Source organism: Lampris incognitus, chromosome 19 (genome assembly GCF_029633865.1).
Source record: "Lampris incognitus isolate fLamInc1 chromosome 19, fLamInc1.hap2, whole genome shotgun sequence".
Taxonomy (NCBI): Eukaryota; Metazoa; Chordata; class Actinopteri; order Lampriformes; family Lampridae; genus Lampris; species Lampris incognitus.
The window spans coordinates 17,625,126-17,649,347 of record NC_079229.1 but is presented as its reverse complement, the minus strand read 5'-3'; the positions used below and the strand labels follow the sequence as shown (position 1 = coordinate 17,649,347).

The 24,222-nt window shown below is 44.2% G+C and overlaps 1 protein-coding gene across 1 annotated transcript in view; it reads left to right on the top strand.

The window, feature by feature from the left end:
- ctnnd2a (catenin (cadherin-associated protein), delta 2a) overlaps positions 1–24,222 on the top strand; it is a 315,513-nt gene that overhangs the window by 41,715 nt on the left and 249,576 nt on the right. The window contains exons 3-4 of the mRNA XM_056299200.1: positions 15,060–15,094; positions 16,201–16,305. Of these exons, the coding sequence (XP_056155175.1) occupies positions 15,060–15,094; positions 16,201–16,305 (140 nt within the window). The remainder of the gene's footprint in view (positions 1–15,059; positions 15,095–16,200; positions 16,306–24,222) is intronic.

Here is a 24,222-nt window from a genome sequence, read left to right as displayed (position 1 = left end):
CACAGGGGCCCCGATGGTGGAGACAGTGTATGGCAAATAAACTCACACTCTGTAGTCGGAGTGGAGGCTGTTGAGAGTGACTTGGTCGCCTCCGTTAAATCATTGGTTAGATTATCCTCGGGGGGTTGAGTGATTTATGATCTCCGTTTCTTTAACTCCCTAAACTCTTGAAATTTCCCATCCATCCATGAAACACATCCCTCTACTGCCCTTGAGAGAGTGTGTGTGTGTGTGTGTGACTGTATTTGTGTGTGTGTCTGTATATGTGTGTGCTTGTGTCTACATTTCTGTCTGCACGTGTGTTTGTCGGTGCTTGACTTGCTGTCAGAGATTTCAGTTAAGATAAATTCACAGGGTGATTTTTGTCTGTTGTCTACAAGAGAAATGACTTGAGCAATCACAAGTCTGGTTGACGCACAGGAAAATGGACACCCTTCGAGAAACGAGTGTACCCTCGTCCACTTAGCTGCAGCATTGCACGGATATGAAAAGCAGACGGGAAGCGGTGACTTGCCAAAAACCAAGTCCGCTTGATCGGGAATGTGAACGAAAACGTTTCATCATTCCTCTAAAATGACATGTTAAACTGCCCCCCCCCAAAAAAATAAACGGAAGATATTTTCCTTCCAAACAAACTTTTTGAAAGGTGAGCAGTTGGTTTGGGACTGAGAGTTGGTTGGGAGTCAGATAGATAAATAAAAGGTTAATTGGGTGCAGTCATTTTATCTATCTATCTATCTATCTATCTATCTATCTATCTATCTATCTATCTATCTATCTATCTATCTATCTATCTATCTATCTGTCTGTCTGTCTGTCTATGTTTATCTGTCTGTCTACACTGATGAGCCTAAACATTAAAACCACTGGCAGGTAAGTGAATAACATTGATTATCTCATTACAACGGCACCTGTCAAGGGGTGGGGTATATCAGGCAGCAAGTGAACGGTCAGTTCTTGAAGTTGGTGAGTTGGAAGCAGGACAAATTAGCAAGCGTAAGGATCCGACTGACTTTGACAAGGACCAAATTGTGATAACAAGACGACTGGGTCAGAGCATCTCCAAAATGGCAGGTCTTGTGGGATGTTCCCGGTATGCAGTGGTCAGTACCTACCAAAATTGGTCCAAGTAAGAACAACCGGTGACAGGGTCATGAGCACCCAAGGCTCAATGATGTGCATGGGGAGCGAAGCCTAGCCTGTCTGGTCCGATCCTACAGAAGAGCTACTTGTAGCTCAAATTGCTGAAAAAGTTAATGCTGGCTATGATAGACAGGTGTCAGAACAGACAGCTTGCTGTGTATGCAGCTGCGTAGCCACAGACAGGTCAGAGTGCCCAGGGCGACCCCTGTTCACCACTGAAAACACCTACAATCGGCACGAGTGTCAGAACTGGACCATGGAGCAATGGAAGAAGGTTGCCCGGTCTGATGAATCAAATTGTCTTTTACATCATGTGGATGGCTGGGTGCATGTGTGTCATTTACATTGGGAAGAGATGGCACCAGGATGCACTGTGGGAAGAAGGCAAGCTGGCGGAGGCAGTGTGATGCTCTGGGCAATGTTCTGCTGGGAAACCTTGGGTCCTGGCATTCATGTGGATGTTACTTTGACACATACCACCTACCTAAACATCATTGCAGACCAGGTAACCCCTTAACGGCAACGGTATTCCCTGATGGCAGTGGCCTCTTTAATCAGGATAATGCGCCCTGCCACACTGCAGTAATCATTTGGGAATGGTTTGAGGAACATGATGAAGTATTCAGGGTGTTGCCTTGGCCTCTGATCTCAATCTGATCAAGCATCTGTGGGATGTGCTGGAAAAACAAGTCCGATCCATGGATGCCCCACCTCGCAACCTACAAGACTTAAAGGATCTGTTGCTAATGTCTTGGTGGCCAGATACCAGAGGACACCTTCAGAGGGCTTGTGGAGTCCATGCCTCGATGGGTCAGAGCTGTTTTGGCAGCACGAGGGGGACCTACACTATATTAGGCAGGTGGTTTTAATGTTTTGGCTGATTGGTGTATCTTATTTTGTGTGTCTGTGTGTGCATGTGTGTACGTGCCTGCATGCACGCACATACATACGTGCTCAAACACGTGGTTTTGATTGCACAAGTAATTCAATTCAATTCAATTTAATTCAACTTGCTGTGTGCAACCAAATTAATTTTTCTTGTCCACTCGTTAATGGTTTTTAATTTGCTGCAACCTGTTCATCTGCCTTTATGCTGAAGGGCTGCAGCTGACTAAAACTGGTCTTTAAAGACGTGCCGGAAAACTCTTTCTTATAAACCCCTCTTTCCTCCTTCTCCTTATGTTATGGGAATGCTACTGATTGGAGTCCAGTCTCAGGTCAGAACTTTGTGCGCAGGCTTTTATAAGCCAGTCATATCAGCCGTCCTTTCACCTTTAATTTTGGCAGGGTGCTTAGAAACCACTGAGCTGTTGAGTGGGCCAGCATTGTGATTTGTATGCAGTGTGTATTGTTATGGTAATATTGTGCTCACTTTATCATGTGCTATTACATTTTGGTCAGGCAGGCTATATTAGAGCCAGCAGTGCATGTCTTGCAATTAAAATGGCTGATGGGTTCGTTAAAATGATCATCTATTTGATTTTGCTTCGCAGCCCTTTGTAACTTTGGCCAAAGAAAGAAGTGAACACGTGTAGTTTATAATTAGAGTATATAAATCCAATCAGAGAAAGTTCATCGTGACAAGCTTATTGCATGTATCAAAATACCATAATATCATTCCAGATGATCCAGAAACCATTTGAACATGAGCCTATATTCAACTAGGTGCAACTTTTAGAAACATGCAATCATCTTGTTGAAAAGGCTTGGATTTGCAGTTTTTATTATAGCGTATATCAGGGTGGCGGCACGGTGGCACTGTGGTTGGTGTGGTCGCCTCACAGCAAGAAGGTCCTGGGTTCAAGCCCCGGGGTAGTCCAACTTTGGGGGTCGTCCCGGGTCGTGCTCTGTGTGGCGTTTGCATGTTCTCCCCGTGTCTGCGTGGGTTTCCTCCAATTGCTCCTGTTTCCTCCCACAGTCCAAAGACATGTAGGTCAGGTGAATCGGCCATACTAAATTGTCCCTAGGTGTGAATGTGTGTGTGTGGGCCCTGTGATGGCCTGGCAACCTGTCCGGGGTCTCTCTCCGCCTGCTGCCCAATGGCTGCTGGGATAGGCTCCAGCATCCCCGCGACCCTGAGAGCAGCATAAGCAGTTTGAATAATGGATGGATGGATGGTTGAAATTAAAATTTTTACATAGTCGATTATAACAGTTGTCTGACATTCATCTCTGAATCTATAGTCAAATGCATGTCGCAAGTAAGACTATATTCTACAATTCTGTCATTTGTGACAAGTAAAAGAAAAACAATACAAGTAAAGTGTTGTAATTCAGTGACCACATCCTGCAGTGAACCTGGATGTGCTAGTCTGGTATTAATATATTACAGCCCTTCGTCTCGGTGTGTGCAACACAATAATATGGGGGCACACCGTGTTAGGGCCACCCATCATTGTTGAATTATGCATGGAGATGCTCTGTCATTATCTGTGCCTGTGCAAAACGACGATAGCCCACCTATCATAATAACTATAATTGCCTAGTGATTTAAACACTCACAGCAGATGTTTTGGTGCTGAAATATTGCAGCCACCAGGTGCTGCTCACTGTGGAAACTAACATGTGGACACGCACAGAAGTGTGAGACACAACCCCCCCCCCCCCATACAAATGTGCCCTGGCATTAATCTTACTGGATTCTGCCTTTTATTGCAACTCTGCGTTAGTGTGTGTGTGTGTGGGCATGTGTGCATGTGTGTGTGTGTAAGGAGAAAATGGGGCTGTACGATGATGGCGTATCCCATTCTTACTTAGTGGAGGCCAAACACATGCACATACAAACACATGCGGGGAGGGATTTAGCTTTTTCTGATCCAAATATAACCCAAAATGTGTGTCGTGCGCACACATCGACATGCATTCCAGCAAACAGTGCAAGACAAACACATGTGCACAGCTAGACACTGTGAAATCACAAACCGAGTAAAAAATAATGATGGAGGAAAAAAAAATACTCGCAAGAAAGGGCCATTTAATCTACACACACACAGACATACAGTACACAGACGGATGACCAGCGAGGCCCAGAAATACCACGGTGTCCAAATACTAGTCTTCTGTCGTCGAGACAACCTGTTAGCATCAAGCAGCCGGCTTCGCCGCACAACACACAGCACTGTTTTCTTGCTCCGCTGCCCCCGTCTGTGGAACAATCTCCCCGACGATCTGAGGACACCACACGCTTTATGGACCCTTTTAAGACGTGCTAACCTCCCCGTCTTTTGAGAACTGCTTTACACAACAGCTTGCTCCATCCCTTTACTAGTGAGTTGTATGGGTGCTGAAATACGGCACACCTTTTCTTTCAGGTGTAAGCTTTCTTTCGATGTTTGTTCCCCCCCAGTTGTACCCAGCCAATTACCCCACTCTTCCGAGCCGTCCCGGTCGCTGCTCCACCCCCTCTGCCGATCCGGGGAGGGCTGCAGACTACCACGTGCCTCCTCTGATACATGTGGAGTCGCCAGCCGCTTCTTTTCACCTGACAGTGAGGAGTTTCACCAGGGGGACGTAGCACATGGGAGGATCACGCTATTACCCCCAGTTCCCCCTCCCCGCACGAACAGGCGCCCCGACCGACCAGAGGAGGCGCTAGTGCAGTGACCAGGACACATACCCACATCCGGCTTCCCACCCACAGACACGGCCAATTGTGTCTGTAGGGACGCCCGACCAAGCCGGAGGTAACACGGGGATTCGAACTGGAGATCCCCGTGTTGGCAGGCAATGGGATAGACCGCTACGCCACCCGGATGCCCATTTTTGTCCTTTAAGGCATTCAGCATTTTCCCGAAAAGGATACGTGCATTCTAAATAAAATGTAGTTTGCAAAAAGATAATAAAAATAATAATGACAATAACAATAATAATAATAATAATAAATAAATAAATAATAGTATAGCAAAAAGTGGTTCGTTGGGTAGATGCATTGGTGCAAGAGGGTGTGTGGGATGTGAAAATGGCTTGAATAGGAGGGGCGATAGCTGCAGACTGATGATACACCTCTTTTGGAAATGCTAATACCATTGTGCATAGTGTTCATCAGTTGTTGTTTTTTTGTTTTGTTTTTTGATTTTGGAATGGTTTGTGTTGCAGCTGTCACCAGTCAAGCATTGAGAGTCATCCCAGTGTTCAGTGTGACTAGACCATTCTCTCCATGCTCCGCCGTGGAAGTGTCAGTCAGCTGTCACCACCAACAAAAGTTTGTCCTCAGCCTTGTTGCGCACACAATGAGAGCTGCCTTTTGAATTGAATATGGGGAGGCATTCACGCTCAAGTGCACATGCGTACATACTCAGCATACATACGCTAAACGAAAACACATTTTCTATTTAGCTTCAGTGTTTTGACGTTGCATTCAAATTGTTGTCTTCCCGGCTCGCCGCACAAAAGCCAATTCTGTCTCTATCGCTTTCTTTCACTGTTCCTCTCGTTCTTAGCCACACACACCTGCAAACACACACTCGTGAAACACACTCACACATACAAACACGCACACATGCACAAAACAGTCTCCCGCCTCCGTACCCAGAGCGGAGCATAAACCCTCCTGCTTTGATTGACGGGTTCTAGATACGGTGACAATCTGTCACGCTGATGATGATTAAGTAAGCTCACTGTTGTTATGACAACCACCCAAGGGTAAGTGTGCATCCAGACAATAGACAGATCTACAAATAAGGTGAAATGTTCCCAAATGGGCACCCCTCATTAAAGTGAGCAAGCAGAATTTTGCAAAAGCATATTTGGTGACAAATAAGGGGTTTCGGATCACAAGGGGCAACAAAACTCATTAACGTTTCAGAACCCGGACGTTTACCAACTCTTAGTTTATCGTCACTTTACGTATGTCTGCATACGTTTAAAGGTACAATGCTGAAGATCCTTTTATTTGTTCAATGCACTGACCAACACATTCTCCTGCCAGGGTGTCATACATCTAACAGCTGGAAGTGTTGATGTATGATGTGCAAGGTACCCCCCATAGTCTGTATACAGATGGGGCAGGTTTTCCATAGACCCCGATTTTAAACTTCTAGCTTGTTTATACGATTATTTTTCTTTTCTTTTCTTTTTTGACCCCCCCCCCATTTTCTCCCCAATTGTACTTGGTCAATTACCCCACTCTTTCGAACCCTCCTGGTCGCTGCTGCACCCCGTCTGCTGATCCGGGGGGCGGGGCTGCAGACTACCACATGCCTCCTTCGATACATGTGGAGTTGCCAGTTGCTTCTCTTCACCTGACTGTGAGGAGTTTCACCAGGGGGATGTAGCCCATGGGAGGATCATGCTATTGTCCCCCCCCCCCCACACCCGCATGAACAGGCGCCCCAACCGACTAGAGGAGGCACTAGTGTAGTGACCAGGACACATACCCACATCCGGCTTCTCACCCGCAGACACGGCCAATTGTGTCTGTAGGGATGCCTGACCAAGCCGGAGGTAACACGGGGATTCAAACCGGTGATCCCCGTGTTGGTAGGCAATGGAATAAACTGCTATGGAACCCAGATGTCCCTGTTTATACAATTATTAATAATTTACGTGTTAGTCACTACTTAAGTCTATCTAGTGGTTTAGTGACAAGGCCAGGCATTGGTAAGGTTTAGTGTTGGGTTGTGGTTCAGGTTAGGTAGTGGTTCACTCGCCATGTCTCATACAAGACATGGAAGCCCTCTTTAATCTGCTGGGAATGGGCTCTTCTGATTTATATGGTGATTCATTGTAATGTGGCCTTTGAATCCTCCAAATCTCAGAGATCCTTTTGAAATGGAACAAAGTGTTATTATGTCAGTGTCAAAACAACATAATGATAATTAAAAACAAACATGGTTGCACATGGGGGTTTCATTGTTGGCATAGCATCTGTTGAAAAAGATTTCTTTTTTTATGAGCATGTTCAGCCATATCTGCTTTTTAGCCACAATATATTTGCTTCATCTTCAAACTCTCCACCATCCACCATGTTCTTCTGCTTTTTGACTGCATCACTGATGAAGCGAAGCACTGCAGTTTGCTAAACTACTGCTGTTATTTCTTGCACATTGACACACCTAAATCAAATAAAACCCATCATTAATTTGCTGTTGTGTTTATCCTGCTCTGTTTACATGACTTTGTCCCCAGATCGCCCTGCCACTTCGGATGGTTTTTCACCTTTAGATGGTCGCAAACTCACAAAAGTGGTAGACAGATTGGTTGCGCTTTGAATGATTGAGCCTAATAATAACAGACAATAGCCATCAAAGCAATATAAAACATCATTTAGTTATTTAATGTGCGATTGATTGCACTAGTCTTCATTATCTTTGTGATCAATGAGGACAGTCACTAGTAGAGAGCCAAACTAAAATTGCTATTGAGAATAGTTCACCACTACATGTTATTATTGACTCATCAAAAACAACCATGTGATGAACTGAGTGAACACGAGTTCTCTAACAGCATAATCATTAAATTAGCCACAGAATAGATTGGATTTATGATAGGACGTGATATTGATAATTACAGCGTCCAACTGGATGCTGTAATTATCAATATCCAGTCCCAGCGGTCCAGTAGCATCCCAAAGTCAGTCATTTCAATAGATCTGAATCTCTGAATCATCACAGGGCCCTGGCGGCCTGTCCAAGGTGTCTCCCTGCCTGCTGCCCAATGACTGCTGGGATAGGCTCCAGCATCCGCACGACCCTGACAGCAGGATAAGCGGTTTGGATAATGGATGGATGACTCTCACTTACAACCTTCATCATGAGCCACATCATCTTTGTAATCATAAAGTGTGAAAATGCCTTTGAGTAATTTTCCAAGAAGTCCACAGTTAGGTCAGAATAGATAGTTGAACACCAAGAAAGAAAGTTTTACATTTGTATGGCCCAGGGTGTGGAGATGGATTTTTAAGCCATCATCCAGTTTAATCAAGTTTTGATTACAGTGTAGTCCAAACTGCAACAGGAAAGACAGTCTAAGCTTAATTTTTTAATTGCTGGCTGTATGTAATTGCAGCAAAACAAACCGATAATTATTGGTTCTATATGTTTATCCATGCTGTGAGTTGTTTTCCTTCAATTTCACTAAAAATGTGTTATAATCGAGGGACACATTTAATCATTTGCTCCTACAAGCATTATGCCAGCTTTCTTTATCTTTGCTCAAGTGGCCACCCGGGGTATGTATGTATAAGGGTAAGATACAATCATTGGGCTTCATTCCTTACTAATTAGTTAGTTCATAGGATGATGAACGAGGGCCATTAGGGCGGCTTTGCAACCAAACTTCTTTCTTTTCAAGGCTGAAATGGTTTGTGTCCCGATGAACCTGATACTGTGGAAACCCGACAGCCATTAAGGTTTCTGAATCTGACCCCTGAGTGATTCTCGATGCTTATTTCAACACCCTCGCCATTCACATGTGCCTTATAGCCCATCCTTAAGGTCCTTACCTTGCTCTGGGAAAGTCTACTTCAATATCTTATCTAAAGGATGCTGCTACTGAGGAGAGGCGAAGCAAGTTGGGAGGACAGGTTGGAGGGGAATACTTTCGGGGGGGGGGGGGTCCTTTGGAGAGGTGACATAACCCCCATCTGGGTTTTACACATATTTGTGGAGGGGGAACAGGGTCATGTCCTGTAAGGAGGCCCAAAATGACCTTGGTACACTTTGTTAATCCTCTGAGGAGACAAAAATAGTCTTTAAATTTCTCAGAACTCTGGTTAACACCACCACAGCTGCTAGGGGTTATACTATATCTTCCACGAGCACACGGGGGAGAAAACCCGGACCATCTGGTTAAGAAACACCCGTAGCAGTGCCCCTGCGTCTTTACCAGGTCATCCCTGGGAGAGAAGAAAAAAAGTTCCTTAAAGGGAAACTGGTCATTTTCCACTTAAATCCTATTTTCCCATCGTTGGGAGTCAAACGGAGCAATGAATAGCAGAATCTTTTAAATCGATTCAGTGTCGAGAAAGCTTGCGTCAAGTGCACCAAGATGCAATCTAATCCTGCAGGTCGATAGCGCTTGCCAAATAATGTCTACACAAAGAGCTCTTTTTGTTGCCAACAGACTCAGAATGGTTTAAGGAGTGTCTGAGAACTCTTCTCATAACGCCAAGACAATCCCAGTTCAGTCAGTCGGCACAGTGATGGACCTTTTTTTTGCGTTTTCTTTTGTGCACTTCTCTCCGCTGTTGTATTCCTGTGACAACTCACTCCTCGCGGGATTACAGAGCGAGACTTCTGCTCCGGGTTAAAAATGGATTGATGCCTATGTAATTCCATGACTCATGCTGGCCAAGTCTCTTTAGACTCCTCTCAAAATATTTTGAGCCTGTTGGTGCCACACAAAAAAAGAGGTCTTTAGATGGACGTTAGTTTTCGGGAACCTTTGCCCAGAAGGATTACATCGCAGTTTGGTGTACAGCAAAAAAAAAAAAAAAGCATTCAGCTGATGGCGGCTGTAAGGTTCTTCTACCCGTCACTCGGGTTGACTCCTAACAACAGCAAACCAGAGCTAAGTGTAAAAATGTTGGAGTCTGCCTTTAACTGACCACCCTATTACAACAGTGGTTTAAAGAAAAACACATAAATACAGTGTCTATACAGTGCTTGAAATTAAAGCCTTTAAAATGGTCGGACGTTTGTGGGTTTGTTCTAACAGAAGCATTCGTAAATGTCAGGAGAGGCATTATGGCCTAATACGCTCCTTTTGTAATGCTGGCAATAATGAAATGGCACAGGACTCCACGTTGTGTCTGTTATTTATTCCTCTCACCGACTCAACGGGGTGGCAATTACCACAGATATGAAGGGCTTTCAATTTGGCATTTTGGAAAATTTGGCAACATGACTGTGTATCTGTGTGTGCGCACGGGGGGGGGGGGTACTGCTGATGTATATAAATCCTCATGCGCTGGCGGTCTTATCAGGACTAAGAAGTGTTCTTAAGCACTACTATCTGCAAAGGGAGGCAGCTGGAGGATTTGAGCATTGCCGTCTGTGGCAGAACACAACTCTTTAAGAGTAATGTCCTCCCAGCGGAGAACTAATGACTCATGAAGGAAGTAGCTGGGACTCCTATCTGGATGGCAGCATACTGCTACCTGACAAACTGCAGAACTGCGATGACCTTGTAAAGTGCATTATAGTGAAGGCTACCCTGTTTATCTCGCTTGTCTGTCAGTCCATCTACCTATTTAATGTACGCGTACGCATTACGGGCTGCACACTCGCCCACACACAGCACAGTTTACAGTCGAACCCCTCTGTTACTCCAGACAGACCTCTTATCCACTGAGTCGCGCCAAGTGAGCAGATCACTATTGCTGAAATTCTGCCTAATGGTAAAGTGTGCTCACATCAGGGGATGCTGAATGGTATTTGTACTTTCAAATTTCACACGTTTGTGAAAACGGGGTGGATTGTGCGTGTTAGTGTACCTTTGTGTGTCAGCGGTTGAGATGGCTTTGCGGTTGATAGTTGAGCGCAGCACAGCGAGGCACACAGCTATGGCTTTGTGATGGCGACGGTAGGGGAGGCCGATTGTTGACTCGAGCTGTGTGGCCGTGGGCAGGGGCGTTGTGAAGGGTGAAACGTCTCTTCAATACAAGCTCCCGGTTAAAAGAGAGGTGCAGCTTCACTGCGTGTGACATTTCAGGCGACGAGGTGCAGTGCTGCGGAATAATGTCACGCTTCATATCTCCTTCTCCTCTCTATCACGTCCCTCCGTGTCTCACGCTTCTTCTTTTTTTTTCTTTCATTTTTCCTTCAGCATCCCGTCCCGTAAGCCGTGAAGTTCTCTCTCTCTCTGGAGCTCTCTGACCTACTCACGCTAATGCACTATCGCTATGTTTACCTCCGTTTTCCTGCAATATGTCTTGTTGGCACATAAAAGTACAGTTCTGCTGCCCTCTCTTTGACATGCCTCTGTACTCTATGTGTGAGGGTGTGTACGTGTGTGCGTGTGTGTGAGAGTGAGTGTGTGTATGTGCATGCATGTGTGTGTGAGTGTGTGTGTGTGTATTCTTAGCAGAGTACGTGCCCATATGTATCTGTTATTAAATATCTACTATGTCAGTCTATTGCCACCCAAGCAGTGTTGCATGTCCTGTGCAGCAGGCAGGTTTAGATTTCACCTGCAGTGCTTTCAACGCAAACATTAGAGCATGAAAACCGCTGGCCTCTGGAAAAGAAGCCGCTCATTAGCAGCAGGGCGGTATGGATTGGCCCTATTTGTATTTATAATGGTGTTTATTCAAAGCTACAATCCTGAAGATTTACATGCAAACAAATCTCCTTTTTGGTACTTTTACACGTTATCTCTGTTGAACTTAAGACGACAGCTTATCCGCCAATATTTGAATCAGGAAGGCTTTTATAGTTGCTTGTTTTAATGATCATTGTCAGGCAGGACTTTTGTGGGTAGAACGATGAGGTGCATAGTGCTTTATGTCGGAAGAACGAGCCAAATAGTGGACAGTTTAAAGAATTAGTTAATGAATCAATCAATCCACCAGTCAACTAAACTTTATTTATGTTGATGCATTTTCTGGACATGAAAATGCACAGCAATGCACAGAAGAAGAAGAAGAAGAAGAAGAAGAAGAAGAAGAAGAAGAAGAAGAAGAAGAAGAAGAAGAAGAAGAAGAAGAAGGAGGAGGAGGAGGAGGAGGGGGGGGGCAGTTCTAGCTAATGAGCAGACATGGCAGACCAGACTCAACTGATACCTTAACATCAGTAGCTGAAACTCGGGTTCAACCATGTCATTGTCTTTGACTGTGGGGAAAGTGCAGACACAGTAACATCGAAGTGACCACTGGGATTTGGAGTGATCACACACCACTGAAATTACCATGTATCTTCGTAGGAACCAGTAAGTTAAAAAAACCAAAACCACCAACATGAGGATCACCAGTTCGAATCCCCGCGTTACCTCCGGCTTGTTCGGGTGACCTTACAGACATGATCGGCCATGTCTGCAGGTGGGAAGCCGGATGTGGGTATGTGTCCTGGTCGCTACACTAGCGCCTCCTCTGGTCGGTCAGGGCGCCTGTTCAGGGGGGAGGGGGAACTGGGGGGAAAAGCGTGATCCTCCTACACGCTACGTCCCCCTGGTGAAACGCCTTACTGTCAGGTGAAAAGAAGTGGCTGGCGACTCCACATGTATCAGAGGAGGCATGTGGTAGTCTGCAGCCCTCCCCGGATCGGCAGAGGGGGTGGAGCAGCAACCCCGGACGGCTCGGAAGAGTGGGGTAATTGGCTGGATACAACTGGGGAGAAAAGGGGGTAAAAACCCAACAACAGCAACGAGACTTTACATGAATGAACACCAAATCTTGAGAAGTTGCGATGGTTCTCTAGCTAGAGCTGGTTTGATTGATTGAAACTCCCTCGTTCTCCCACTTTGCCGAGATTTGATGACATGATGAAAGTGTTTCTCCGTATTCAAACCAGGACAATTCTGACTTCCCGCTCCAACTGTGCTCATCCCCTCATTAGGGTTGCATGAGCGCATCATAAAGATTAGCGGTTGCATTATGTATTTTCTGCTGAAAAATGCAGTAGGCTCTCTAAAGGCAGCAAAAGTCATTTTGAAGATGGAATAATTGAAAATATGACCTGAAGCTTAGAACCCAGGCTCATTTTACTGGAGACCCATTTTACATCAGATAAAGTTTGATCGAAAGGCTGCTGATGGTGTAATTAATAATACAAAGAATATAATTTATTGACCACGGGTAAATAACATATAATTTCAAATCTCTGAGTGCAGAGATCAATTATATATGTGAACCATTTCCACAATCAACTTGAGGTTTTCACATTAAATTAAATGATGTAAAAGCATTAAGAACTGCCACATATCAAAACTCCAGGCTTTATGAGGATCAGCGTTCTGAGCACGCTTAATTATTGAAGTTGCACACAAAACAAGTGAAAAATAGAAAATCTGCAACAATAGGATTTCAATTTCTTGTAATCACTCCAGATTTTTATTCAAATTTTGCTAAAACCCGCAATTATTCTGCATTACACAGCCTCTTCTGTGCAAGCTGTCATGGCTCTGCTGCAGTGCATGAAAAAGATGTTTGCAAGCATTAGACTGCTGTGTTCGAAAAGTCAGCCTGGTCAACCCTAAAATCAGCCCGGTCAAAACAATCATGTCAATAAAATGAACTTTATTTAAAAAAAAATGTTTATTTGTGACAATCATCGATTAAGCCATCCGCAGAGCCAGCCAGATGCACAGACTGATGAGCAAGCCCCTTTAATTTGTACATGTAGACACACAAGCACTTGAAAGCACATGTTGTGCACGGTTGTGCACGCACACACACAAACACACACATGCACCCCATACAGTAACACACGTTCATTTAGAAGAATGGGAATTCGCTGCCCACACTGTCTAAAAGGGATGTGTGCTGACTCAGGTCATCTGGCCCTGACAGCTGGTCTAACGCTGCATATGAAGTCAGATGACAGAGAGTCTCTATCTGTTTGCCTGTATGGTTTGCACTGATCACACAATAGGAAGCTAGGTATTTGCCAAGATCTCTCTCTCTCTCTCTCTCTCTCTCTCTCTCTCTCTCTCTCTCTCTCTCTCTCTCTCTCTCTCTCTCTCTCTCTCTCTCTCTCTCTCTCTCTCTCTCTCGGTCTCTCTCTCTCCTTCTGTCTTGGTCTGTCTGCTCCTTCCCCCACCCGATCAATTGACAGACGAGGAAAGAATGGCACTGTACGTAGGCAGCATTGTGTGTGTGTGTGTGTGTGTGTGTGTGTGTGTGTGTGTGTGTGTGTGTGTGTGTGTGTGTGTGTTCATATTTTTGCACAATTTCGTCACAAAATGGTTTTTCGGTTCTCAGCGTTTTAAAAACACTTTTGACTGTATTAAATCAATATCATTATATAATTTTACTGAGTATTCCCACACCAGCATGTTCTTCACCAGAATGGCCGCCACTCTTTTCAGTACAGCGCTGGGCCGTCTCTTTTCAGACAACACAGTTTAAAGTGAGCTTGCAGGTAATGTAAGATAGACGGCATCAAATACATTTAGACACTGAACATAGAAGATATAAGTACGCATATGTTCGAGTGTGATGAGCTGATGTTTTATTTCATTGTTTTAATTTTATGGTGTTTTAAGTTTTAACGATATTGTGAAGAAAGTGGCGGATGTCTGTTTAAAATAACACTCCACATCACTGTGTGGGGCAGAAACCAACCAAGCGTATATGTCATTCATCAAAACTTGAAAATGGTAGCGTAGCAGTCTGTTCCATTGCCTACCAAGATGGGGCTCGCCGGTTCGAATCCCCGTGTTACTTCTGGCTACAGACACAATTGCCCGTGTCTGTGGGTGGGAAGCCGGATGTGGGTATGTGTCCTGGTCGCTGCACTAGCGCCTCCTCTGGTCGGTTGGGGCGCTTGTTCGGGAGGAGGGGGAACTGAGGGGAATAGCGTGATCCTCCCACGTGCTATGCCCCCCTGGTGAAACTCCTCACTGTCAGGTGAAAAGAAGCAGCTAGCAGCTCCACATGTATCGGAGGAGGCATGTGGTAGTCTGCAGCCCTCCCTGGATCGGCAGAGGGGGTGGAGCAGCGACCGGGACGGCTCAGAAGAGGGGGGTACTTAACCAAGTACAATTGAGGAGAAAAAAAAGGGGGGGGGGAACAACTTGAAAATGATCAAAATCACATCAGTGTCATTCTGAGAGTGATCCGGGTGGGTTGTTTTTTGTTCTTTTCTATTTCCTGGGATGCTTTTTACACAAATGTATTCACCCCCCCCCCTTATAGGTGATTTACAGTTCTTGCCTTCCCTCAGAGGCTTTGTAACCTCTGTTTCCAAACTCTCACAATTCTTGTTCTTATTATTGTCATTAATGATATTAATAATCTTTTCTTCTTTGTTCTCTTTGCAGTTCGGCAGATGAACAATTTCGCTGGAATGCTCAAGGTAAAGGTCACAATGATTGCTTTCTATCATTATTAAGTGTTGGCTTAATAATGATACACACACACACACGCGCGTACACACACGCAACACCACTAACCAAATCTCAAACTGAAATAGAGGCACTCAAACACACATACACACACATGCACACAAACTCACTCCTGCCGACAAATGCGGCCAGAAAAAGTACGCACAGCAGGGGAGTATTTGAATGAAATAATTTCATAGCTCAATTCATCTTACAATATATCTAATGGATCCTGTTTAAAAACACAGGGCATCAGCTTATTTTCTGTGTAATGTATTTTCTTTTTCTTTCTTTCTTTTCTTTCTTTTTTTTTATACCTTGAGTGATCAAGTATACCATGCACCAACAAGCAGAATCAATAGGGTCTGGGTTAGACCTGAATGCTTTGGCAGCTGTGAGCGAGAGGAGGGATAAAGTCTCTGCGCTGTATTTTCTGCACATTTCTGGTCCCGGGGATTATATGTGTCGCCCAGACACCAACAAAGCCTGTTCTGCCTCACACCTGATTGTCATGCCGGTGAAATCTGGTCTCAAAGAGCGTTTAGCATTTATACCCGTGTACTGATAATGTATGGCTACAAGCACCACCATAAACACGGAATGAAAGATGAACATCCCTGTAAATCCACACACGCACACATGTGCGCACACACAGACACATCTCAGTCCACACGCACCAGACTCATGTGTCTTTTTTAAAGACTCCACTTCCTATCTGGCGGTATGGAGGCATGGCTCCCTCCAGCATGTGATCTAAATCTCGTCCAGCTGATAACCTAGATGTAATGTGTAGGGTTTCACTGACGGCGAGCACTGAAGATTGAGGTTACGTCCAGGACTGGTCTCATCTTTCTGTCTCCGTCTCTCCCGGTCCCTCTCCCTGTATTCTCTCAATCCCTTTTCCAACCCCTGTCTCGCTGTCATTCGCTCAACTGTCCATTCTTCTGCCTTTTGATCTCTTGCTCTCAATCTCTTTCCCTCTCCGTCTCTTTCCTTCTCGCTCCCATTTCTCTTTGTCTTGCATCCAACTATCTCTCTCTCTCTCTCGGCCCCTCATCCTCTCTCCTCTCCTCCACAGCAGATGGACAGAAGGACATTGAAGATGAGCTGACCACAGGTTTGGAGCTGGTTGATTCGTGCATCCGATCCCTTCAGGAATCTGGGCTCCTTGACAGCGGAGACCGTAAGAGCATTTGTAATGGTACTCTGTGTGTGTGTGTGTGTGTGTGTGGGGGGGGGGGTGTGGGTGTGGGTGTGTGTGTGTGTCTATGTGTGAGGCAAAGAGGTACAAGTGCATCTCATTTATCTGACGTCTGTTTACATTTTAGCTATTTCAGTTCATTCACTGCAGTTGACCTCGCTGTAGTGGTTGAGAGCGAAACAGAACTGGTAGTCTAAACAAATACATTTCCATCCGGTAAAAAAAAGAAGAAATGTAGAGATACAGTCCACAATTAGCAAGTGTCTGAATTCTGGTTTTATTCATATCATCGTGACTAACCTCCATATCAACCGTAAACTCTTCAGGAGTGTTGCTGACACACCATAGCTCAAAACCCCGTTTTGCATTTCAGCACCTTTTTATAGGTGGAAACAAACTGTACAGACACTGTAGAAATCATGTCCGACTGAATAAATCTCCATCTAAATAAGGGGGCATCGTATCTTCATACCGCGGTTGCAGTTTGTCATTTTGCTCACCATTTTACTCCAGAAAAAGAAGAAAAAGAAATGAATCACTGGGGGCTTAGAAAAAACTGCTGTCTTGTCATATGACCATCATTATTAATGCAGGGACAAATAACCGAAAGGGGCTTTACAGCAATGTATTTTTATAAGTTTGACATGTCCACTGTAATGAAATCGTGTCGTATCAAATATTTAACTGCAGAGGTGATACCATTCAATATTAAAGTGACTTCCACTTTAAGCAACAAAAAAAAAGGTGCAAATTGATAACGTAGTCGCCCGTGGTGTGTTAACGGCTGCGGCGGTTCCCAGACTGCCTCCCCCCCTGAATTCGCTTCGGGGAGCAGCCTGGGAACCGCCGCAGCCGTTAACACACCACGGGCGACTACGTTATCCAGTCGACTAAAGGGTCCGACCCGTTAGCCAAGGACCAACGTGTCTACTTATCCATGCACGCTATACTACCCCCCCCTCGGGAAGCGCGTCCCCGTGCTTCAGCATACATGGCTTCCATGGGCTCATGGTCTCACCATCCCACTTCTGACACCAATGTAGCGAATTCAGGGGGCAGTGTAGTTGACTGGTTAACATAGTCGCCCTTGGTGTAGGAGACACGGGTTCGCCTCCGGGCTGCAGCGGTTCCCAGACCGCCCTCCCCCCTCCCTGAATTCGCTACATTACAACACTACCCGCCTCCTTCGGGAAGCGCATCCTTCAGCATAGCGGCTCCCTCACGCCGCTGGGCGCACACACTTCCGATGGCCTCACGGTCTCACCATCCCACTTCTGAAACCAATGTAGCGAATTCAGGGGGGCGGTCTGGGAACCGCCGCAGTCAGGATGCGAACCCGTTGTCTCCCACACCACGGGCGACTATGTTAACCAGTCGACGCAGTGGTTCTCAACCTTTTTGGGGTCCTGGACCCCCTGCGTATTTTTGATCTACCCTGAGGACCCCTCCACCGGATCTTGGGGGAGGTGGGTTGCAATTTGATAGAAAAAGTAGAAACTGCATTTTAAATTGCATTATAGCATTTATTCACTCTTTGGGTCAAAAATAAGAGCTTTCAGTTGTAACTTAGATATAACAAAACAGAATTATTATGCAGTAACTTTCAGATATATGTAACAAAACAGAATATGTATTCAGTAACTTTCAGATATATGTAACAACAGAATTTTTATGCAGTAACTTTTAACAATGCAAACGGGAGCGAGATCTCTTATTAAAATACAATAAATTACACTTGTGAAACAGATGTAATTAGAGAAAAAAGTCATGTTACCCTTTATAGTTTAGGTAGATAAAGGTTTCAGTCACATTTGAGTAAAATAATCCTATTTCTATAAATGTCATGGGATCTTTTTTTTAAAGACATTTTATTTTCACGGACCCCTTGCAATTACACCACGGACCACTAGGGGTCCGCGGAGCCCCGGTTGAGAAACACTGGACTAAAGGATCCGACCCGTTAGCCAAGGGCTGGCGAGTCTATTCATCCGTGATCATTACGGTATTCAATAGAATCCGACTCGACTTTTGAAATAATTCACACATGTATCCTCCTCATCGGTCTGAACCGTTGCATATACTATTATGTGGGAGTTTGAGAAATGATGTTAACGGTTTACTTCATCCCGATGACCTTTGCTTGCTATTGGACTACGTCTCCCAGATTCCATCTCTGTAGCGCGTTACGTGTTCAGTGAGTATGTAGAGCAGGGGTCAGGAACCTTTTTGACTGGGAGAGCCATAAAAGCCAAATATTTCTAAATATATTTCATTGAGAGCCATATAGTATTTTTAACGTATAATAAATTAAATATGTCTTACTTTTAATGCGACTTCTGGTGCTGCATGGTTTTGCTGATGGCCTTATAGTCTGGTTCATACGTGGTGAGGTTGAGCTTCATGCAGGCGTTGAGGCTTCCATCAGTTAAACGTGAGCGTAGGTTGGTCTTAATGTTCCTCATATGCGAGAAAGACTGTTCACATGCATATGTAGAGCCAAACATGGTCAATACGGCAATACTCACACGCTGCATTGTGTGGTATGTCACAGGAAGCTCGTTCCAAGTTTTAAGAATCAGCTGGTCTTCAGGTTGAAGATTTTTCATTTCTGTCCACTTGTGTTCCCTCGCCAGCTCTGCTCGCTGTCGCGCAAGACTTTCCAACTCTCCATTAAGTGACTTGAACTTACTCATCCACATGTCTGATGCCTTCAGGTCAGCAACTTCCAGCTCAAAGTCTCCGATAGAGACCCCGGGGATGCATGTCAGGTCGATTTTGTCCACTGCACACTCATGTGGATGAGTGATGAACTTGAAAAGACCAGTGCGCGCACGAAATTCTCCAAAACGTGCTTTGAATGACTGCAGGAGATTGGACATAAAGCCAGCTAGGTGCTGGAGATCCAGATGTTGAGTGGAGTCACTTGCTAAGCATGCATCTCTAAATTGTTGCAGTCTTTCAAAGTGCAGAAGACGACCTGTTTCAATGTCCCTGAGAAAGACTTCCAGCTTGCTTTCAAATGCAAACACTGCTTGTTGAAGGGATGAGCTTGTATTTCCAATACCTTGAATTTTCACATTGAGCTGGTTCAGATGGCCAGTTATGTCCACGAGATAGTGAAACTGCAGGAGCCAGTCAGTGTTGTCTAGCTCAGGATGCTTGACGCCTTTCATTTCAAGAAAAGTCCGGATTTCACTCAGGCAAGCTGCAAAACGGCTGAGCACCTTCCCCCTTGACAACCAACGCACGTTGCTGTGTAAAAGCAGACCGGGATAATGATTCCCAACTTCTTCTAACAGAGCGTAAACTGGCGATCATTTAAAGCTCGGGCAACAATAAAGTTGACCACTCGAATGACCAGCGACATCACCTCGCCAAGCTCCTGGCCACACGTCTGAGCGCAAAGCGCCTCCTGGTGCAGGATGCAATGAAAACTTAGGATGGCTCTCTTTTCATGTTCACGGAGAAGCGCTACAAATCCTTTGTTCTTCCCCAACATACAGGGTGCACCTTCAGTACAGACAGAAATAAGTTTATCCATCGGTAGTTTTTTTTCTTTAGCAAACTCCATGAAAGCCATGAATAAATCCTCTCCTCTTGTTGTCCCTTTCATTGGCAAAACAGCCAAGCTTTCCTCACGCAGTGTGTCACCTGCAGCATACCTGGCAATGATACTGCACTGAGATAGATGGCTAACGTCTGTTGACTCATCTAACGCGAGAGAAAAGTATGTCCCGGCGTTTATGTCCTTAATTTGTGTTTCCTCGACTTGATTTGCCATCATGATGCTACGATCGTGCACAGTTCTTGCTGACAGGGGCATGTCTTTTATTCGTTTGATTATCTTGTCTTTATTTGGGAAGTCATCAAACAGTTCATTGGCCACATCAAGCATGAATGTTCCTCCTCTGTTCCCAAATTCCTCTGTCCACGCAGCCTGGAATGCACGGTAATCATCGTCTTTTTTTCTTTTCGCCATCTTTTCCGTTACAAGGGTTGAAGCGGATAAACTAGTTGGCTATCTGATAAAATTGATTTCTTCACCTTTACAATGACCCGGACATGCTCGCGAGCCATTGGTTCCCGACCCGACCCACGGGTGACCCGTGACCCGTGAAATTTATCTTCAAAACTAATTTCTGTTTACTTTAAAATGACACAGTATTATTAAGAAATATCACAAGTATTTTAAAATCAGTTCCAAACTGATTTTTTTGAAAAAAAAATAACTTTCAACTCAAAATTGTCTGGGAGCCATATGCCGTCACCGGAAGAGCCATATATGGCTCGCGAGCCATAGGTTCCCGACCGCTGATGTAGAGGCTCGTGTGACCGGTGGCTGCTAGTGCCATGGGCAAGTCCTGTGACAGATACCTTGTGAGTAATTTTGTTTATAAAACGGTAAAGTCTACCCGTAAACCGAATAAAATGTTTAAAAATGTAACTAGACTGTGTTTACCACCTCAAGTGAATTAACTTATCCCTAGCCAGATCCATATTTAAACTAGCTTGCGAGCTAACGTTGCATGGATCGTACCCGTAAAACTTCCAAAAATGGCCCGGGCGTGTATTTGTTTTAACAACGTCGCACAACCGGCCTTTTTCAGAGACAGACTGTTATTTGACACAGGCGGTCATTCGCACTCCTTCCGGTTTTTGATGGGGAATGTTTAAAGAGGATGTGGAGGAGCTACATCTTACATGGTAACGATCGTCTAGCTAACATAAAGGTTTGCCTAGCTATTTAAATGGGTGCCAGCTCACCTTAGCTTGCAACTGTGAACTTATGCTAACGTTATAGCCTCCGGGAACCCACGTTAACGCCCATTGCTCATTATGGCATAGATTAGCGTTATATTGGAGTTAAGTTAAAGTATATTAATTCCTTTCACAATTAACCTTCATTGTGTGTGTGTGTGTGTGTGTGTGTGCTGCCTTTCGCGATCTTGTGCGAGTTCATAGGTCGTCGGGGAGGAGGGTCAAGAGATTGTCAATCATGTTTACAGAGGTGCTACATGTGATGCTGGTGGGATTGTGGACGCTGTTGCAGCTAGTGCTGCTGGGGAATTGTAAACTAGCATAGTTTAACCAGCTACTCACCGGGTTGCTGAAATGCCTCCTCTGTTTCTTGCCAACATTAATCTTTTTTGACCCTCTCATGGTACTCCCTTGAGGAAACGTCAAAAAGGCAGGGGTATTGTTGGCACCGCTCATCGAACCTTTTCTCTGTTTCATCATTCCAGCTGACAGCAGCAATGGCAGCATTGCTTTCTCTTTGCCATTTTTAGGTATGCCAGAGAGCACTCTTGTCATCCTATTGGTCAACATCAAGGAACACATTGTAGAAGTTGTCAGACTAGAGAGGAAAATACAAAAATTCTGACATGCTAGACTTTTCGTTGGGGTGTCGTGGAGCGTCCCAAATGCCACATCACTGTTATTCGATTATGTTACACTGCAAGGGATAAATACACCCTTTTGTTGTTCTCAGCATTCATAATCAGGCCCAACACTGGAAATTTGTTGGTGACAACAAAATTGTGTCAAAATTGGGCTGAATTTGTGTAGTCTGATCCTGGCATTAATGAGTTCATTGACGGTCACAGTAGGCTATAGATCTGCAGTAAAAGTTATAAAGACCTAATTTCAATTGTTCCTCTATATTTTTTCTATTAATTGTTTTTTTTGTTCATTTTACAACTATACAAAACACATTTAACAAGGAAATAAAAAAGCTACATATTAAAATAAAACAGAAATAAAGATAATGGGTGGGGGGGGGCAAGGATGACGCCTAGAACCCACAAACAGCATTCAACAGTTTTTTTCTTTCTTATTCATCCCTTACACAAGCCTTCCCAATTGGAAGTGAGTACCTGAGATATGAAAAGTGATCAGGGAATAAACAAGTTATTATAGGACACACAAAGCAATAAAAGAGAACAAATGATCAGAAGGAAAAGAAAGAAAGACAGTCCCTTGATTGCAAGGGCAGATGTAATCAGTTACTATTTTTTACATGATCAAACAAGCCTCTTGCGGACAGTGTCCCAGTGGTCCTTCAGGCCCTTATCAAAGTCTTTTTATAGACAAGCTGCCTGTTCCATGTTCAGCAAGTCCAAGTATTCCACCAGCCATGAATCCCTAGAGAAGCAGGCTGGTTTACACTCCTTCTAGTTTAAAAGAAATAGTTTTTAGTAGATAAGCAACCCAATGTCCAGAGCCAGTCAACAGTAACACCAACACTATAGTCTGGTTTTTTGCCCAGCAGACATACTATGGGACATTAAGGATACTCTGACATTAAGGACATTATATCTAACCAGAGTGCTGGATAGTCCCAAAGCAGGTGGAGTATCGAGCCTCAATTTCCACAGTTGTGCCAGCATAAATCTTGGTGTTTGTCATCCATCTTTGATAATCTCACAGGAGTAATATATGCTCTATTAAGAATCTTGTATTGTATAATCCTAAATCTCACACGTTTAGAAGAGTTCAGAGCCGACCTCCAGATTTTATTCCACTGAGAAGCAGTCAAAGATATATTAAGCTCCCAAGCCAGCTGAACAGAAGAATATGCGTTAGGGGCAGCCCTAAAAATTAAGCTTTTAAATATTTGAGACCACACCTCTTGAAAAGGTTACCTTCTTAAAAAGCCGATCCCACTCTGAACATGACACAGGCACGGCTCCCTCTTTATTTATTTATTTTTTGTTTGTTTGTTTGTTTACTTATGGTCTACCCCATAAAGACAATGGGAAGGTTATCCATCTGTTGTTGTCATCCTTAATGGACTGGAGGATTCCAGGGCCATTAAAGCTAAATAATTTAGTCATAGGAGATATGATATTGATACCTAAATACCTACATTTGTTTTCCCAAATAAAAGGGATATCCATTAGATCAGATTTAAATATGTGAGCGTTAACTGGGATTGCCTCAGTATTGTTCCAATTGGTATTTTATTCAGAAAAACTGCCAAATAAATTAACCAAATTAAGAACTGAAGGAATAGAGGATCCTGGCATGCTTACAGTGAGCAAAATATCATCAGTATACATATCCAATTTAAAATTGTGTCCATGGAAGTTCACACCATGTACGTATGTCAACACTAGAGCAGATTGCGCATGCTAGTGGTTTGAGGATGACAATGAAAAGTAGGGGGCTGACCAGACAGCCCTACCTGACGCTTCATTGTAATTGGAAGGGTTTTGAAACTAATCCACTACTTCTAACAGAGGAAAATTGGGCACTGTAACAAGCTTTTACCTAGTTAGTGAACTTGGGACCAAAACCAAAATTTTTGAACGTATAAAATTAATAGGGCCATTCCATCTGGTCAAAGGTTTTTTTCAGTATCTAGTGATGCTACAAAGACTGGAGATTTACTTGAATTAGCTTCTGGCATAATATGGAAAGTCCTCCGCATATTATCTGAGGACAGACGACCTGGGATAAAACCTATAGATGGAACTACCTTCTCCAGACCATGTGCCATTGTCTTAACCAGGATCTTATAATCATAATTTAACAAACTTAAAGGATAGTGGTTACCCATCAGAACTGGATCTTAACCTAGTTTTGGTAACAAAGAGATAACGGCCCTGCACATAGATGGGGAAATGGATTCCGATTCCAATATTTCATTAACTAACAAAAGTAAATATGGAAAAAGCTGCTCTTTAAAACACTTGTAGAATTCAATTTCCAGGCCATCATCCCCTGAAGTTTATCGTGCAGCCGTCTTCATGATTGTAATCTTGGAAAAATGTAACAGGGGCATCAAGCACATCCCTATTAACTGAACTGACTCTAGGAGGGCCGAAGCCTTCAAAGAAACTGTCCAATTCAGTTTCATTTGCATTATTTACTGTACCCAATAGTTTGGAATAGCAA